This window comes from Salvia hispanica, chromosome 1 (genome assembly GCF_023119035.1).
Source record: "Salvia hispanica cultivar TCC Black 2014 chromosome 1, UniMelb_Shisp_WGS_1.0, whole genome shotgun sequence".
In the NCBI taxonomy this organism is placed as follows: Eukaryota; Viridiplantae; Streptophyta; class Magnoliopsida; order Lamiales; family Lamiaceae; genus Salvia; species Salvia hispanica.
Genome location: NC_062965.1, coordinates 35,856,514 through 35,876,832, shown reverse-complemented (window position 1 = coordinate 35,876,832; position 20,319 = coordinate 35,856,514). Strand labels below are relative to the sequence as shown.

At 34.9% G+C, this 20,319-nt stretch overlaps 2 protein-coding genes across 4 annotated transcripts; one reads left to right on the top strand and one right to left on the bottom strand.

Moving 5' to 3' along the window:
• Window positions 1–688: 688 nt before the first annotated feature.
• On the top strand, window positions 689–3,224 carry LOC125200913 (vesicle transport protein GOT1-like). Of its 3 annotated transcripts, none has more exons than XM_048098741.1 (7): window positions 689–795; window positions 971–1,072; window positions 1,363–1,454; window positions 1,546–1,626; window positions 1,731–1,828; window positions 1,928–2,009; window positions 2,993–3,224. In XM_048098741.1, the coding sequence occupies exons 2-7, from the start codon at window positions 1,042–1,044 to the stop codon at window positions 3,029–3,031; spliced, it is 423 nt and encodes a 140-aa protein (XP_047954698.1). In that variant the 5' UTR covers window positions 689–795; window positions 971–1,041; the 3' UTR covers window positions 3,032–3,224. The 3 variants fall into 3 exon arrangements, with proteins under 3 accessions (XP_047954698.1, XP_047954697.1, XP_047954699.1); XM_048098740.1 differs by having other exon boundaries at window positions 707–798; XM_048098742.1 differs by lacking the exon at window positions 689–795 and adding an exon at window positions 823–908.
• Window positions 3,225–3,515: 291 nt separating this feature from the next.
• On the bottom strand, window positions 3,516–7,673 carry LOC125200912 (probable CoA ligase CCL12). Its single transcript, XM_048098739.1, has 13 exons — window positions 7,234–7,673; window positions 6,816–6,945; window positions 6,474–6,733; window positions 6,081–6,282; window positions 5,657–5,697; window positions 5,372–5,500; window positions 5,003–5,297; window positions 4,810–4,904; window positions 4,514–4,730; window positions 4,309–4,434; window positions 4,139–4,237; window positions 3,842–4,048; window positions 3,516–3,767 (listed from the first exon to the last, which is right to left on the bottom strand). Exons 1-13 carry the CDS (start codon window positions 7,482–7,484, stop codon window positions 3,657–3,659), a joined length of 2,163 nt encoding a protein of 720 aa, XP_047954696.1. The 5' UTR covers window positions 7,485–7,673; the 3' UTR covers window positions 3,516–3,656.
• Between the last annotated feature and the right edge of the window lie 12,646 nt (window positions 7,674–20,319).

Genomic DNA, 20,319 nt, shown 5'->3' with positions numbered 1-20,319 from the left:
AACATACGAGTTTAATGAAGAGGACGACCAACAATAGAATAAACTCTCAAAAATAGCAGCGTTCTCAGTTTTGTGCTACCAATTCGCAGACAAGGGACGGCTTTAATTAACCTAATTTCATCGCAGGAGAGGACTGGAAACTCCCAACTTGATGGTCGATTAAGGAGTGGAAGACGGAGGCTTTGTTTTCGCAGCCGCATTCGTCGCCGATTTGTATTTTTTTCCGAAGAGGAGTGGAAGACGAGTGGAACTAGGGTTTGGTTTTGGGGATTGAGAATGAAGTAGTCGCCTTCGGGTCTGGGCGTCAGTCGGAGAAGCGGCGCAAAAACGACGAAGAAGCAAGAATTTGAAATGGTGAGAGAGTGGGAAGGTCAAATGTTGCTGTAAATAATCCTCCTTCAATTACGGATATGTAGTTCAGAAACTGATGCAAATCATTGTTTGTTTACCATTTTTCTCTTTAATGTACGAGAACATTACAATAATGTATAGCGTTGCTTTTAATCACATCCATCAAATTATTTAATCCAAGGGTTGATATTAGAGTGTTATGTTTAAGACTAAGGGCCGTAAGGACTTTAATGCAACACAGGTAATATTAAATTTGATAGGATTTCTTCTCTATTTTCCAGATAATAAATTAAATTTTGTTTAACAATTAATATTATAAATTAAATATTACTGTCATATTGTATAGTACGACCATTGAATATTTTCTTCATTTAATTCCAATTCCATTGACGTCATCCAGCAAATAACATCTGATGTAAACCAGGGGATCGGATCGGATTCGAGGTGGTTAGTGGATCTATGGCGATTACTCTTTTAACTTTTACTCCATTTGTTTATTTTAACATGAGTTTATTTGAAGAAGGACCAATTTTCAGCTGAAGTTCTCGGATATTTATGTCTGTGATTTGTTATTTTGGTGCCAGTATTGGTTTGTAATTGTTTTTCCCCCAATTCGCAGCGGAGTAGGGTTTCGACTGAGATTTTGTTGACAAATCTAGCTTATTTCTGATTGAATCACAATTGGCGAATATGATGTCCTTCGAGATGAACGATCGTAAAAGTAAGTTTAATCCACTCTTGTTGTTGCTGGTTAAATTTGATTCTGATTGTGGAGTGATTGGCATTAGCTAAGCATGGCTAACGTGTAATCGTATCTCATTGTGCATTTTTGCTGACAAATTCTCATCTCGAATGATTCTCTCGCGTTCCTTTGATTTCTCATTGCCAAGTGTTTTATCAGTGTTAACTATGCTATAGGAATTGGTGTCTGGCTTTTAAGATCATCATTTGTGAACGAAATTTCTAAGTGGTTGAGCATGATCTGATCTTATTTTGGTTCTAATCAAACAGAAATTGGACTTGGTTTGACGGCGTTCGGGGTGTTCTTTTCATTTCTTGGGATCATTTTCTTCTTTGATAAAGGTCTACTTGCAATGGGAAATGTATGTATGATATAGTGGCAGGTTGTCTTTCAGCTAGTAATTGTTTATTTCACCCTAATCTTCCTAATATTATTTTGTTCTACTCAAACAGATCCTTTTCTTCTCAGGCGTGACATTAACCATAGGGCTCAAGTCTTCTGCCCAGTTCTTTATGAAGCGTTCGAATTTCAAGGCATATTTTCTTGCTATGATCTGTTTCCTTTCCCCCCATCAGGGAGTGGAGGCCATGGTTAAGTTAAGGCTTTCTTCATTTTAACTTTCTTATTTTGATAGCAGGGAACAATTTCTTTTGGTGTTGGCTTCTTCTTGGTTATCATTGGATGGCCTATCTTAGGCATGATAGTTGAGGCTTATGGATTTATTGTGCTCTTCAGGTATAGTGTTGATTATATACTTGATGAATCTTTTACTTTAAACTTTGGTTTATTTTCCACCATAGTGCTAGAGGCTTATTAATTATTTTGTTGGTACAGTGGCTTCTGGCCGACACTGGCTGTATTTCTGCAGAAGATGCCTATTATCGGATGGTTGTTCCAGCAACCTTTTGTGAGATCGGTAATGTTGCTTTGGCATTTTTTCTTAGGAGTTAGTTTGCCATCTTTTGTGGAGTTTGTTGTCTTCTGTTATGATCTGTGCCATAAAAGCCAGGTCCATAAAAGATGTTTAAATTCAGAAACAAGAGAAATTTAATTTGTTCTGCTGGCTTTCTTCAGTCACCAACCTTAACACCTGGCCAACCCTAGTAGAATATTGCAGAACAATTGTTTAAGGATATATTTTGTTGTTAGTGAAAAGATATTCAAAGCTTTTCAGAGACCTTTACATGATGACAGCTCTCTGTATTATGCTTTAGTTCCAGTGCTCCAGCAGTTCTACTAGTTCAGTTAGTTCATAAGTTATGTGGAGTCTGTTTAAGATTACATTTTGAGTACTTAAAGCTGTCTTAAGATTGTCGAAAACATATAATTGCACACATCCCTTCTTTGAAGAGCCTTGGCATACATCCAGAATCGACTAATAGGGTGGTTCCATTGTTCCAGTGCTTCTTCCTTGCTTAACTCCTATTATAGAGTCATAGACTTAGCTCCATCAGTAACTCAAAAATTTAACTTAAATTTCATCTTTTACAGACGTGTAACAATCGGATCAAAATTTCATATATTTCAAAGTTAGTTGCTTTCAGTACTTATGAGTATTTATTTTGTCACCTGAGCTTGTGACTTCAGTGGAAATTCATTCTATTGAACAGATGAACTGGCTGATCATAGGATTAGCTTTGGATTACTTTTTTACATAATACACATAATTTATGGAAGTTATGCTTGTGTACAAAGTACTAGCCTTTTCTTTCCTTGTCCAAACGCGGCACCTACTAAGCTCCCGTGCAAATTAGATTTCATGATTAATATTCCATGATTACGATCATGATTTATTATTCTGCACTATCCTTTCATGGTGTGGAATAATTTTTTGGCACAAATTCAGTTAATCAATTTACAGTGTATAATGTCTCACTAGCGAACTGTTTCCCAATGCAGATTTTTGATCGTTACCGTGGAAAGCGAGTACCTGTCTGAATCTCTTTTTCACCAGAAATGTCACTTACTTATGGGCTGCCTTGTAAGTTCTGTAAAAATGTTTTCTGACAAGCATGTCAGGATAGAACCGATACCGTGTGGTACATGTCAATATGGGTTTGATTTTGTGTATGGTTCTTGTTACCTCACTGGGAAATGAAAGTCCATTCTTTTGAGGTAAATGCAGCTTCAATCATTTTGTGTACCAATTTCATTGATTTTTTTACTCTAGTCCTCTTCTCTGATCTCAGACATGGTTATAAGAAAAAAAAAACCAATATTTGTAGAGAACTGTTTTTCCATGGATTGATTCTGTTCACATTTCTGATAATAGTGCATTATTGTCGCCAAAAATATATACTGCATTAGGTTATTTGTATAGGCTGATGACGGGTATTTAATTTTACAGTTGGAAGCTTAATTTAATTGGAGATTTCATAATCTTCTTGAAGGCATATAGATGGAATTTGAAGGTTTTTATTGATTTAGTACTCAAAAGTTAACAGATTTTATATTTCAGTAAGATCCTTATATCTGTATTTTACTTTGAATAATTATTACAAATCAAAACACCTTTAAACAATACACTCGCAATAGAAATTTGCTCGAAATTTTTCTGTAGACATTAAATTCTACTCTGCAGCAGAAGCTCCTTCAATTGATCTCTCAACACTCTCCGCATCAGTTTATTCGATGCTGTACGAGGAAATTCCGGCAAGATCTTAACAGAGCTCACCTGCTCAGACCAAAAATTAGCCAAGCAACCAACAAAAAACAACCCAAACATTCACAACTTATTTTGCAGCAAACCTTAAACAAAGGGTTGAGATTCGTCTGAATGGCCTTTGAGAATTTCAACCTCAGTTCATCTGGTTTGATGTCCAATCCATTCTTGAGCACAACAAAGATAGACAACTGCTCTGGCCCTCCATTTGCCGGTGCAACGCTGATCGCAGCAGTTTCCAGCACTCCCTCGTGGGCCCGGTCACAGATACGCTCAATTTCAACTGAACTCGTCTGCACACAAAGCCCTTGACCATAAACGGAAGGCCGACAAAGGAATGGTTTTCCTAAACCTAAACCTAAACCTAAACCTAAACCTTATACCTTGATGCCTCCAAGGTTCATGGTGTCATCAGCTCTTCCCTGCACCGTGTAATATCCGCCAACGCTTCTCTTCAGGACATCTCCATGTCTCCTAAGTTGCTGAAAACACAACGTTCGATTCATTTGTTGATTCAACTAAAATCATTGAAAAACTAGTAAGAAAACCATACCCTTCCTTTGTACATAGGCATACCCTTGAAGTAAACCTCTTCATGATCAGCATTCAACAGCCTATCAGATGCACCCATGTGAAGAGGAAATATGCCCACTTCACCAACACAAGGCTCATCGTCGGGCTGTCAAAGAAAAAGCATTGGAAATTCTTTAACTGCACCGAGTTAAACATGATCGATCCAAATGGTAAGAGGTACTTACATAAGGGGTTCCATTTTCATCCAGTATGACAAAGCCAGCACCCATTGCAGCGGAGCTAAACGCTCCAAAAGCCTGGGGTTGCATGAGGTTTCCATAGATATAGCATGATGCAAGCTCGGTGCCTCCACAACATTCGATAACAGGCTTATAAAATGCCCTTGAGGAGAGCCAGAGGTCATCATCAATGCTGGAGGTTTCTCCGGTAGAACCAAACGACCTGCAGAGTTTGTTATTCTAGCAACACTTTACCTTTCTATATATTATACATACATGTCGAAAGGGTAAGTGGAAATTACTTTATCTTTGTCCAGTCTATGCCTTCCATACAATTTGTACTCTTCCATGTCTTTACTAAGCTCGGAACAGTTCCTAAAACAGTTACTCCAGCATCCTTTATTCGATAAAAAATACACATGTATAAGAATAAAAGCTTTTAGAAGCTACATAGATTGAATGACACGGTAGCTTAAAATGTTGGCAAGAAGTTACCTGGACAAATTTTCCGAAACCACGGCCTAAAGGAGAACCCTGATAGAGAGCTAGACTTGCACCGGTTAGAAAGCAGGAATAGAGTAAAATAGGACCCATAACCCATCCTAGATTTGTAGGCCAGCAAACAATATCCCCACTTTGAACATCGAGATGTGTCCATGAATCAGTAGCACAACGGATTGGAGAAAGGTGAGTCCATGGTATAGCTTTTGGCTCTCCTGTGGTGCCCGATGAAAACAAGATATTTGTGACAGCATCGATGGGCTGGTGAACTGGTTTATAATAGTTCCATCTGCCAAAAGGAGAGTTTTTGATACTGCAATCTTAGGAAAAGAAAGTGTTATTGATTCTTGAGCTGTTTCATACCTTGGTAGGGCATATGCATTTGAAAGAAAAGTTTTCCAAGACGAGTCTTGGCTTCTCAACTGAACACCTATATCTTCTCCAGATGCAGGGATGACGATCACTCTTTCTGGGCCTGCTTCTACTACACGACTGCACCAAGAGATCAATGCATACAAGATTATCTAAGAAAGTGACTAGCTTAGATACAATTTAAAGAACACAAAAGGATCCCCAAATAGAATTTAAACAAGATTGGCTAAGTTAATTTGCACTACAATCTCTGTTACTGGAATATGCATGTGTTACCTGTACAATGGAAACCTCCGTCCCCCTCGTAAGATGAAATCCTGAATTTCTTTAAGTTAGAAATTTGCAAACAAAGAAAAACCAAATGCAACACGCCAAAGTCTCCGACACCTAGTTGTTGAGCATTCTGGTAACTGAAGCATCATTAAATTATTTCATAAGATTGACTACTTTCCCTCATCTTATATCGTCAGTTATACTTCTCATAAGATACGAAGTTCGTTTACACATATTTCTTCGCATATAAAATGATTGATTCTGCATTTTAACAAATCCTAAAACCTCATAATGCTAGACTAAAAAATTAATAATCTACGCCTTTATTTAAGGGGGTTCTAGCAGAAAAGCCATAATTTTGTGCTAAATTTCAAATGTCTCACTTGTCATGTTGATATAAAGAAACCAAATTAAGATTTATGACCACCTGAGTGAAAACTGCTCTTGTCTTTGATACACGTAAGCGCGTTGCAATTTCCTTAGGTGCAAAGCTGTCGGCAATTGACACGACTACTAGTCCAGCAAGTATAACTGCTAGATATATGATGACCGCAATATTGGTCATGGGCATGTCAATGGCAATAGCATCTCCCTTGCAGAATTCTAAGTCCAGTGCATTTGCTACCAACCTGCTCAAAATCGAGGGAAAAATACTTCAGTAAACTAGAATAATATTGACCACCATAACACACCCCTAAACACACACACACACACACACCAACGCCACTTCTATGCAATACATAACATTACAGAGAGTTATTTGTATAACAATTCAATAATGAAGAATGATATTTGTAAAGACAGATGACTCAAACCATACATCACTTGTTCACGGAGCTCCTTTAGTGTCATTCTCTCGACATCATGATCATCACGACCTTCCTGCCTCCATATAATTGCTAAGCTGTCATCATGCTTCTTATGGTAAGTGCTTGATTGCAGACAGCAGTCGGCTATATTGAGCACCGCACCAGGCAGCCACGTCCCACCATGCTTAGTCTTGTCGGATAAATCAAGAATGCATCTCGGTGGCACAGAAAATTGAACAGATAGCTCATCGAGTATAAATTGCCAGTATATCTGCAAACACACGCCAAAAAAGTCGTTCAACGCGAATACGCAAACACATTTGCTTGAAAGAGAAGTGCAAACAGGCTCTTGCCTCGGGATGATTCACCGAGAAGCGATGGAAGTGTCTGAAGCTCGTGATGGGGTCCTTGTATAATTTCCCTAACGCGAGAGGACCGTGAGCCTCCATAAGTCTCCCCAAGTTTGTACATTTTGCCTGGGATCTTGTAACCAAAACATTTTGTTCACATGAAGAAAATGAAAGTTCTATCCTGAAATCCTTCAAATTCCATTTATGAAATCATGATACTAATAGAGAAGAAGCTTACAAACCCTCACATTTGCTCAATCCAACAAGCAATACACTATTTTCATGAATCAATAATCAATTTGGGACTTAAAATTGAATCAATTGAAGCAGACTTCCCCAATTTTAAATCAATTTAGGACTTGAATCAAGGTTTTGCAGTAAATAAAATACAAATTAAGCAACAAGAGAGAGAGGAAGTTACAGAGAGGGAAACCAGTAGAGAGAAGGGCCATGGATGGATTGATCGTGGTGGCGGTAGATAGAGTAGTAGATAAGCTGGTGGAGGGCATGCGGATGCCATGGCTTCAACAGCTTAGCAGCCGTGATCCGAGCCCACACCTCAACTGCTCCGCCGCCAATTCTGCTAACATTTTTGAGCTGTTGCTCCAAATCTCTCGCTTCTTCAAGTGTAAGCCCACTTCCCACCAAATCTTCCACTCTCACTTCCCTCATGCTCACTCTCTCTTCCTCCAATTTAGATTTCTATTTTATTAAAGAGTTAAATTCATATAAAATTGAAATATAAGCAGCTCAAACAAAATCAAATAAGTAGTTATGAATTCAGTGGCTGTTGGAGTAATTCGAAGGCCTGAATTTGGTTATATAATCACTTTTTTCAATTGTTTTGTTTACAAAAGTCAGGTGTAGGTCTCTCATCATTTCAAGGACTTGGGGAGTAGTTAGGTAAATCGTAAGGTACATACGTTGCCTCGTTATGCCATCAATCAAAAACATCTTCGATAAAATGGACGGGTATGAGTAGGGGTGTCGAAACGGGTATTCGCGGGTACCCAAACCCGATTTTGCGGGTATCCGTACCCGAAAACTTCAATATTATACTACTCAATCCCGACCCGTATAGTTAAACGGGTAACCCCATACCCGCATCGGGTATCCCAAATCAGCACACATAATTTGAATTGTGTATTATATTATTTAACGGTATTATACTTTTAGTTTTCACTTATCATCAATGCTAGTCATCTAATGCAATAATTTTTTGTACATGTTTGAAATTATAGAATGAATTTTGGGATTGTTGCTAGTTGCTACACTACGATTTTAGATTTATATATTTTTTACTTTGTTGTATTTGCATAATTTCCAACTATTAACTATGCACAAATATGATGATTTCTCATCTCTTAAATATAATATGACTATGTATGAAATATAATGTAAATCCAAATTTCAAATAAGCAAATATGATAGAAACATCAAGCATGTCTAAAATTAAATCACCATTCATAAGTCTAATATAAAATAAAAAATAATTCACTTTCATCAAAAGTCTAAATATATATAACTTGAACTAAAAGTCTATAGATTTTAAATATTTAATATAAAGACACTAAACTAATAAAAGTTTCACTTTCACCAACCTTGCAATCCTTCATTTGGTAGCGGATAAATAATTGGAAATAAAGTGTATCATCGGGGAGTATATATGGATTTGAAACTAATTAACTAAAATAAAATATTTTAAACCCCTATAAATAACGGGTATTATCAGGTTTAACGGGTATACCCGAGCGGATAGCGGGTATAACCATCATACCCGCAAAAATTTAAAACAAACTACCCGATCCCGCCCCTTTCCCATTGTCGTCGGGTAGCGGGTACCCATTACCCGACGGGTAGCGGGTCGGGTTGAGGGTTTCCCAATACCCGCTTCCCATTTCGACACCCCTAGGTATGAGCTAGTCTATCTATGCATACACTACCTCCGTCCCCGAAAATTTGATACAGTTTACTATTTTGGTCCGTCCCTGAAAATTTGACACACTTCACTTTTACCATTTTTGGTAGTGGACCCCATATTCCACTAACTCATTTCTACTCACATTTTATTATAAAACTAATACTTTAAAAGTAGGACCCACATCCCACCAACTTTTTCAACTCACTTTCCATTACATTTCTTAAAACCCGTGTCGGGTCAAAGTGTAGCAAATTTTGGGGGACGGAGGTAGTATAAAAGAAGTCGAGTTTTGGCATTATTTTGAAATGTTTATAAATTTTGTCCTCGTTCTGAAATATTTATAAGTTATGAAACTAATTCAAATATTTACACTAATCATTTGTAATTAAAACCGTAACATTTACTACCAATTATGCATAAAGTTTTGCAGCAATAATAATATGACAGTTACTATTCTTTAATACAATTAATGTTGTATAAATGTGTAGATTAATGTTATATTTCAATAGATTTAAAGAATGATTACAATTTTCGTAAGTTATGTGCACGTTTTCTTCATTAATGTAGAATATAGCACCAACAAAGCATCAAATAAAATGATTCAGACTATATCAATTGTATACAAGGTTATATTTAGTACCGTAAAAATTTATATGCACAGAAACCGTTATTGATTAATTATACTTAGAGAATTTAAAATGTCTTTAAATATTATCGGCAAATGAAAGGTTTAAGAATAAGTATATAATTCTTTTTGTTGGACTATAAATATATGACACATGGTAGCAATTATTTCACTCACTCGCTATCTTATTCTCTATCGCACTGGTGACTTTTCTTACAAACTTTATTCGGCGGCTTCATCTTCCGATGAAACTTTATCCTACGTTTTCTATAATCGTGATTGAATAGTTTTGATTAACTCTCATTGTTTATGTAATTGTAGGAACTATAACACACTTCGTCAATTATGGTGTTGGAGGCAATTGTTTATGTAAGTATAAAATTTGTAGTTTATTTTTTAGAATTGATATTTAGCTTTCATTTCAACTATAAATCTACAAATTAAAATAATGTGTCTTTTGAGATAATGAAATTTAATGTTGAATCATCAATTTGTCGATGGTGAGGAAGAAATGGGTTGAGGCATATATAGGTTGCGGCAGCCGTAGATTGTAGAAGAAATGAACGAATGAGTCAAGAAGAAGATTGACAATGTGTTTATACATGGTCACAATTTCTTTTATTTATTTAATTTGTAACTATTTGAGGTTTGTGCTTAGGGTTATAAGTTTTGGCTTGGTCTTGGATATAATTTTCATGCACAATTATTGAAGCAATATACTTGTGATTCTTTCATATTAATATTAATGATTATTGTTGTGTAGTATTAATTTTTTTATTTTTATCTGAGTGTTTACGTTGTCCATTAATACTAATATAGAACTGTGATTGTTATTGTTAGATTTTTAAAGTTGTTTAATTTTATGTTTGTGCTTAGGGTTATAAGTTTTGGCTTGGTCTTGGATATAATTTTCATGCACAATTATTGAAGCAATATATTTTTTTTTATCAAAACATTAGAGAGGATGTGTGACTGTATGAAAATTTAAATTTCTATATATATGGCTGATGGTACTGTGATTCTTTCATATTAATATTAATGATTATTGTTGTGTAGTATTAATTTTTTTATTTTTATTTGAGTGATTAGGTTGTCCATTAATACTAATATAGAACTGTGATTGTTATTGTGTTAGAGATAAAAAAGTGGTTATTAGAAGCTTTGATTAATTTTACAAATAATGCAACTTTATATACTTAAATATGTGTATAGGTTTGGCAGATTTTTAAAGTTGTTTAATTTTATGTTTTGGATTATATATTTAAATTGTTTTTACATATTTATTATTTTTAACTTTTATTCAATTTTAAGTAATTAGTTCAAATTATAAAATTATTATAATGAAATTAAATTGATCTGTGCATCGCACGGGAGGGACACTAGTTATAATAAAACCCAAGTTTAAAGTTTATGTTAAAAATCATATTTTGTTCAAAGTTAATGATTTTTAGTTTTTTACCACCAATATCCGTTAATAAAATAGAATAGAAATAAAAAAAAGTTATTAGAATATTGTTAGTGGAGAATGATGCTCACTTTGTAACTTATTTTCATTCATGTGCAATCACACAAAGTTTGTCACATTTTACTTTTACAATTTTCGGTAGTGAGTCTCATATTACACACTCATTCTCGCTCACATTTTATTAAAACCAATATTATATAGAAGTATGACATGCATTCTACTAACTTTTCCAATCCATTTTCTATTAGGGTAACCACAATAAGAAGGACACATTGGTGAACACATCAATTTTTTTTTGTCCACAGCCACAAGTGGACACTTTATTTGGACGTTTTTTTTTATAAATTGATGTATATTTTAATTCAACCAGAATTAAAATTATCGGACTGAAAATAATTAGAAAATAACTGCTAATTAATAAATAAAAATAATAAACTAAATTTTCGTTGTATTACATGAAGGGGAAAACTATACAACGAAAATTTTCGACATCACATAATTTCTTCACACTTCAGGCCCTCCCCTACGTGCCCAGACCTCTTCAATCAAATCGGCCTTGGAGTTGGTTATGTGCTTTGCTCCTGTGCATATCAGTGAAACGTTGGAGCAGATATTCATTACTACGCGGTACACCTATCTATATCGGCGCGGAGGCAACACCGTGACTTGAACTAGCACTGTCTTCCGGTGCCCAACGCTCAGCAGCAAATCCTTCATCTTCTATTATCATATTGTGCAATATGATACATGCATACATGATATTCGCGACATCATCTTCGTGCCAAACTCGTTCCAGGCACCGTAAAATAGCCCACCACGATTGGAGCACAACAAAAGCTCACTCAACATCCTTCCTAACAGCCTCTTGTTTTCGCTCAAAATAGCCTTTCTTCTGTCCAATCGGTTGCCGAACTGTCTTGACAAATACGTCCGCTGTTGTACTCCGTGTCGTTGGCCACGAATCTGATTTGTGGACCCTCCCCCTGGCACTCATCATTGAAGAGAGACGATGACTGCAGAACGTTGATGTCGTTGTTCGAACCTTCAACACCGAAAATACGCATGCCAGATCCGCAAACGGTAGTTGACAACGACTTCTTGGATCATGCCTTTGAATCTAGTAGTGAAGTGACCTTTCCACGCCACCGGGCAGTTTCTCCATTCCCAGTACATGCAATCGATGCTGCCCATCATCCCTGGGAAACCGTGCACCGTGTCGTGCATATCTAGCAGTCTCTAGCATTCTTCGAAGGTTGGCTTCCGTAGATACTCCGGACCGAAGATTTCCCGGATGCACTTACAAAACTGCCGAAGCACATTTAGGCAAGTCGTCTCGCCCATCTGTAGGTATTCGTCGAACATATCAGCGGGGCCGGCATAGGCAAGCTGCCTAAATGCAGCGGTGCATTTCTGCAAAGTAGACAGACCGATCCGGCCGGTGCAATCAAGTCGGAAGGCGAAGCACCTGTAACGCTGAGCCAGTGACGTCGCTATATGGGTGAAGAGTGGTTGCGAAATTCTGGAATGCCGACAAAAAATCTCTGGCGGATAAGGGGGGTTATCGCCAAAGTAGTCTACCATCAACCGTTCGTGCGCTCTGACATGGTCCCGCGGGATTGTACGTCGATGATGAATCGTACTAGGGACCGCAGCAGCGTCCTCATCCGCTTCCGCCTGCACCTCTTGATACAAAGAATCCCACGCTTCATTCTAGGGGTGAGCAAAAACCCGAAAACCGAATATCCGAATCGATCCAAATTGAAAATTTAAAATTCGGTTCGGTTTGTTCAGTTTTTCGGTTCGGTTTGGACGAAAAAAAATAAAAAAATCGAATTTTATTTTAATATTATATATATAGGGGAGTGATCAATTGCTAACTAATTAGCAATCCCAAACTAAGACTAAATCTTAGCCATTAGATTAGAGTATCTAGTGGTTGAAATAGTGCCACATGGATTATATTTTTAATTAAGAAAATTAATAAATAAAATTAGACGGTATTAATGTCAATTCCCTTTCATTAAAATCATCTTAAAACTTTAAATTTACGTAACTCTCTCGATTTAAATTATTTATTCGCAAAAAATATATCAAATTAAAGATAATTTTATAAGGATTCCAACGAGATTTCAATTGCATATGTTCCGACGACGTTCGGATGATGAAATTTGATATTTTTTATTTTAGTTTTCGTAAATGTTGATAACCAGATTTTTATCAACAAATACATCAAAAAATCTCAATAAAACCATGTAAAAATCTCAATAAATATGTGTTGATATTTTCTTGTACTAGTGTTGATATTCTTATGTCATATTGTTGATATTTGTAATACACTATGTTGATATAAAAAACATTCACGAAAATGATCATATGATAACATAATGACGATATTACCCTTTTGGTGATATTTTGTCTACTATTTATTGAGATTTGTAAGATTTAATCTCATCCACTCATTTTAAAATCTAAGGGTGGAGATTTGGTCTTGATTTTGGATTAGTGTGCTATAAGCATTAGAATATGACCTTATATATATGGGAGTGATCAACTGAAAAAACAGGGGCACCTTACATTCTTGAACTGATAACCATCTTTCGGCTAACCTAGTCTGCTTCGTCCCTGGGCCGTGTCTCAGTCCCAGTGTGGTTGATCATCCTCTCGGACCAGCTACTGATCATCGCCTTGGTATCGAGGGTTCGAATCCCTCTCTCTCCCTTTTTTCTTCGTTGAATCGATTTTTGCTAACTAATTAGTAATCCCAAACTAAGACTAAATCTTAGCCATTAGATTAGAAGATCTAGTGGTTGAAATAATATCACATGGATTATATTTTTAATTAAAAAAATTAATAAATAAAATTAGAGGGTATTAATGTCAATTCCCTCTCATTAAAATCATTTTAAAACTTTAAATTTACGCAACTCTCTCGATTTAAATTATTTTTTCACAAAAAATATATCAAATTAAAGATAATTTTATAAGGATTCTAACGAGATTTCAATTGCATATGTTCCGACGACGTTCGGATGATGAAATTTGATATTTTTTATTTTAGTTTTCGTAAATGTTGATAACCAGATTTTTATCAACAAATACATCAAAAAATCTCAATAAAACCATGTAAAAATCTCAATAAATATGTGTTGATATTTTCTTGTACTAGTGTTGATATTCTTATGTCATATTGTTGATATTTGTAATACACTATGTTGATATAAAAAAACATTCACGAAAATTATCATATGATAACATAATGACGATATTACCCTTTTGTTGATATTTTGTCTACTATTTATTGAGATTCGTAAGATTTAATCTCATCCACTCATTTTAAAATCTAAGGGTGGAGATTTGGTCTTAATTTTGGATTAGGGTGTTATAAGCATTAGAATATGACCATTAGAATATATATATATATATATATATATATATATATATATATATATATATATATAGAGTCCCATTATCCACAAATCCACTCTTAAAGACCGAACCATCGAACCCTACCAAATTAGGGCTTTTAGATCTAGTTTTTTATGGATAAGATACAGAAATTTATAAATTATTTTCGCCTTCATCACGAGCTTATTTTAATTCATCTGAAGGTAAATAAGTCATACTAACATGTTACGAAGATTTAACTTCGTTCCAGAATATATTACTTCATTCTAGTAGGTTTTTACTTCATTCTAGTAGGTTTTTACTTCATTCCAGTAGGTTTTTACTTCATTCCAGTACGTAAATGTGGTTTCGCCGTCGCGTGCCGTTCTTTCTCTCTACAATATCTATCACCAACGCCATGACGCTAATATGGTTTAATAAATACATGGAATAATGTAATAAATTATTGGAATGAAGTATGTGTAGAAGCATTTGAAGTACAGAATGAAGTAATAAACCTATATAATGAAGTAAAATGGGCTTGTAATGAAGCCGCAAAAATTTTCACAGCAGCACATCTCATAAAAAAAACTAGATCTAATGGCCCAGATTTGGTCTCTAGTTCGGTCTTTAAAATTGGTTCGACATTGATCACAACTCTCTTTATATATATATAGGGGTGCGTTAAAATTTACCCTTGAGCAATTTTTATGATTGCCACATGGCAGCTTATTATTCGTCCACATGTACAAATGATTGGTTAGGAATGGTGGTATGGTGTTACTTTAAAAGGTGTTGTCATTTTAACACAACCCTATATATAAGGGCATGTAAGGGTGCCACCACCCCTTAAAATAACACCGTACCACCATTCCTAGTCAATCATTTGTACACGTGGACGAATAATAAGCTTCCACATGGCAAAAAAAATAAAAAAATCTGAAAAACTCGGCCAGCAATTTGCTGGTCTTTATCCAACAAGTTTTCTTGTCCAGCAATATCCAACACACTATACAACAATCTATAGATTGTTGTGTAGTGTTTGTAATATTGCTGTGTAGCATTTATAATAGGGTTTTTGGCTTTTTAAACCAAAACCTTTCCCCGAATTCCGGTTTTTCCCATGAACTATGAGATTTGTTTTTAAAACCACGAACTTTCATTTCGTTAGGATTTTCCCCGGGCGGGTCAACGACGAAACCCGGGTTGTCTACATGTCAATTTTAATCCTATTTGTCACTAAATTGTTTACTTGGATCCTATTTGACACAATAATACATACAGTCACAATTATTACATAACAAATGACAACTTTTGAATAAACAAAACACAACTTTAACATTTTGAATTATGCTATTCGGGTCGAAAATGTGCTATTCGGGTCGGGTTGGGAAAATCCTAACGAAATGAAAGTTCGTGGTTTTAAAAACAAATCTCATAGTTCATGGGAAAAACCGGAATTCGGGGAAAGGTTTTGATTTAAAAAGCCAAAAACCCTTTATAATATTGTTGTATAAGCGGTGTCACGGTGTCATTTTAAGAGGGGTTGTCATTTTAACACAAACCTATATATATATATATATATATATATATATATAGGGATGTATTCAAATCCTTTTCATATCTTTTGTCCTTTTTCCTTCTTAATCCTAACCCCACGATTTTGTCATCTGACGGTTAGATTAATGCCACGTGTCATTTAATAATGCACATTTTCATTCTAATAATGCACAGCGACTAATAATGCACATTTTCATTCTAATAATGCACAGCGGCTAATAATGCAACATTATAGACTAATAATGCATTGATCACAACCATCCAATTTAAGGATCCAAGGGCTGAGATTAAGAAGGAAATAGGACACTTAGGGTGCAAAGGAGCCTAACGCACCCCTATATATATATATATAGAGGAGTGATCAAGGTCTAACTAATTTTAAGTATATAACTAGAGAACAATTCTCAGCCACACAAATAAAGGCAACAAATATTGTTTATTTTAATGATGTAAAATATGCCAAGGGTATTTTTGGAATCACATTATGAAATTCATATAAGGCGTGTGTTCCATATCATATTCATTCCATTCCAAATCAGATCTGGAACCAAAATCTCATGATCGATTTCCTTCAAAATTAGATTCATTCAAATTCGGTTTTTCCATTCAATTCATCCAACGTGATTCTTCTCCAATTCACATTATTCGTTCTTCAATTCATCTCGACGCGAATTTTGTCTAATTCATTGCGATACCTCTCCAATTCATTGCAGTTCATCGTGATTCCATTCTTCTCCAATTCATCAATCACGCAAAAGAGAAATCAATGGATTCAATTCTGATGCGGGGACGAAGATTATTTCGATTCATCATCGTCGGGAGAGGAAGCTAAGACTTCTAAAGGTAATTATCATACTTTGGAGTGAAGTATTTATCGCTTCCAGTAAGTATATGATGCATGTCTTATAGTGTTTTGTGTTTTCATTCCAGTGAAGTATATTGAGGATAGTGAAGTATTTTACATTTACAGTGAATCAAATTACAGTTATAGTGAAGTATATGATGCATGTCTTATAGTGTTTTGTTTTTTCACTCCAGTGAAGTATAGTGATGATATAGTGAACTATATCGTGCTTACAGTGAAGTATTTCACCTTTACAGTGAATCAAATTATGGTTATAGTGAAGTATATGATGCATGCCTTATAGTGTTTTGTTTTTACATTACAGTGAAGTATATTGAGGATATAGTGATCTATATTGAGCATATAGTGATGTATATGTAACGAACAGTGAAGTATAAATTGTTTTTTATTCAACAATGATTTATTGCTAACAGTGATGTGAATATTTCATGTAGTGAAGTATATGTAACTAATAGTGAAATATAACGTTGTTTTGTTTATACAATAGTGATTTACGTGCCAAAATGTCCCAAAGATTTGAAGCCAAAAATCGGACAGAGTTTATCACTCTTGATCGTGCATTGGACTTCTATAACAATCACGCTCGACATATTGGGTTTGATACCCGTAAAAAGGGATAAAAAAAAGGTGAAAAAGAAGACAAAAACAGAAGCATTGAGGTTATCAATGAAACCGGGTCGAAAATGTGGAAACTGCCAAGAGATTGGACATCATGATTTGAAGAACTGCAGAAAGGTGAAAGAGAAGACAAAACAGAGGCACTGGGAATTTGGCCAGAAATAGTTCACTTTGTAGCAGCATATTTAGTGCACTAATGACTCGTTTTTAGTTCACTTTTGAGTGATTTTTATCTTGTTGCGAACTTGTTTATTGTGTTCTACTCAAGTGCGAATAAGTTCACTTTTACATGTGTTTATTTCACTGCCTACAAATCTTTAGCTCACATATTAGATATTTTGGTTCACTTTACAGTGAAGTTGAAATACTATATGGTCTTTTATACTAATGTTTGATAATTCAGTGAAGAATATTAGTCATAATGAACTATTTTTTTTCATTTTAGTGAAGTATATTGAACATATAGTGAAGTATATTGTGCATATAGTGAACTATTATATGCTTATAGTGAAGTATAATAACTTTACAGTGAATTACAGTGAAGTAAATATGTTCTATAGTGAAGCAAATATGCTCTGCAGTGAAGTAAATAGTCTAACATAATATTGAATTTAATTGAAACGGATGAGCTTTATATTGAACTAAATGACACATATTATGAACCATATCAGTTTATACAAATGATCATGAATGCTTGAAGTTTGCAATCATTTTTCCACATCTATCTCCATGTTGTTGCTGCATTCTTGATAATGTTTTGATGTTGTCGCCAAGTTATTCAATGACTAATGGTTTGTTTCAGACAACATTAATGCGCTGCAGTTCTTTGCTCTTAGTCTTTGGAGTATTCCCCTGCTGCTTCAATACATTTCCAATTTTTTTCCCGCTCACCGTAGTAACAATATCATATACTTCACTCCAAGGTCTATAACTTCACTAAAATCAGAAAACACATAACACTATAAGACATACATCGTATACTTCACTCTAAGCATAAACTGAATCACTGCAAAGGTAAAACACTTCACTCTTAACATTTATTAGTTCACTTTAAGGTCTCTATACACTCTAACCATGGAATACTTCACTCTATGCACGTTTACTTCACTGAGATGAAAAAACAGTGGGGATCACAAACACTTCACTCTGAGCATGAAATACTTCACTCTATGCACGTTTTACTTCACTGAGATAAAAAAAATAATGCACTGCAAGCAAGTATCACAAACACTTTACTCTAAGCATGTAATACTTCACTCTATGCACATTTTACTTCACTGAGATGAAAAAATAGTGCACTATAAGCAAGGATCATAAACACTTCACTCTAAGCATGAAATACTTCACTCTAAACACGTTTTACTTCACTGAGATGAAAAAATAGTGTACTATAAGCATGGATGACAAACACTTCACTCTAACACTGGAATACTTCACTCTAACCATATTTTACTTCACTGAAATGGAAAAACAAAGCACTTTAAGCATGGATGACAAACACTTCACTCTAACACTTTAAAACTTCACTCTAAGCATGTTTTACTTCACTGAAATGGAAAAACAAAACACTTTAAGCATGGATGACAAACACTTCACTCTAATACTGGAATACTTCACTTTATTCATGTTTTACTTCACTGAAATAGAAAAACAAAGCACTATAAGCATGGATGACAAACACTTCACTCTAACACTAGAATACTTCACTCTAAGCATTTTTACTTCACTGAAATGGAAAAACAAAGCACTTTAAGCATAGATGACAAACACTTCACTCTAACACTAGAATACTTCACTCTAACCATATTTTACTTCACTGAAATGGAAAAACAAAGCACTTTAAGCATGGATGACAAACACTTCACTCTAACAGTAGAATACTTCATTCTAAGCATGTTTTACTTCACTGAAATGGAAAAACAAAGCACTTTAAGCATGAATGACAAACACTTCACTCTAATACTGGAATACTTCACTTTAATCATGTTTTACTTCACTGAAATGGAAAAAACAAAGCACTATAAGCATGGATGACAAACACTTCACTCTAACACTAGAAAACTTCACTCTAAGCTTGTTTTACTTCACTGAAATGGAAAAATAAAACACTATAAGCATGGATGACAAACACTTCACTCTAACACAAGAATACTTCACTCTAAGCATGTTTTACTTCACTCCAATAAAAAAACAGAGCACAATAAGCGTAGATCACAAACACTTCACTCTAATCATGGAATACTTCACTCTAATCATGGAATACTTCACTAAATGAAAAACAGAGCAGGTAGGAGTTACTCACGATTGAAGTCTTTGGTTGCACTTTTTTTCTATCGATCAAAACCTACATAAAAAAAGAGAAGTAGTTAACTGTAGTAATTAACTGTAAGCAGATGTTCTTATGTTCAATTTGGATTGCATAATAAACTATTGCAGATCTCACTTATTAAAAATTGTCGATGTTTGAATTTGCAGAATTGTTAAAACTAATTAACTGTTGATTCTAACACTAATTAAATGTTCAAATCTAAATTCGTTGAAGAAATGTTAATAAAAAATGAGTTTGACGACGAAATGAGAGAAATCGGAATGAGAAATCTAAATCAGTTGAACAAACCTGTAGAACAACTTACATAAATTTGAAAAATCTTTCTGAGTTGAATCCATTGTTCGACGACGGATGGAGGCGAAGGAATGTTGACAACGACGGGAAGACGGGAGCGATTGCAGCGACAGGAAGACGGCAACGACGAAATTTCGAGAATAGGAGAAGGAGAAGATGGGAAGAGGAGTGATGGCAGAGAGATTGAATTCCGTAAATGAGAAATTAATTCAAATGTTAACCCTAATTTTATTTGTGAAATGTCCATTATATCCCCGTCTTGTTATAGTGAAGTAAATATGTGGTAAAGTGAACTGATTTCTCCTTCAAATTCGAAAATCACATGTTTTAATACTAGCTCTTGATTTTCTTGATCTTGTGGCTGTGATTTATTCTCTAGTTATGTACTTAATGGGCACTTGCCATATATCACTACTATATATATATATATATATATATATATATAT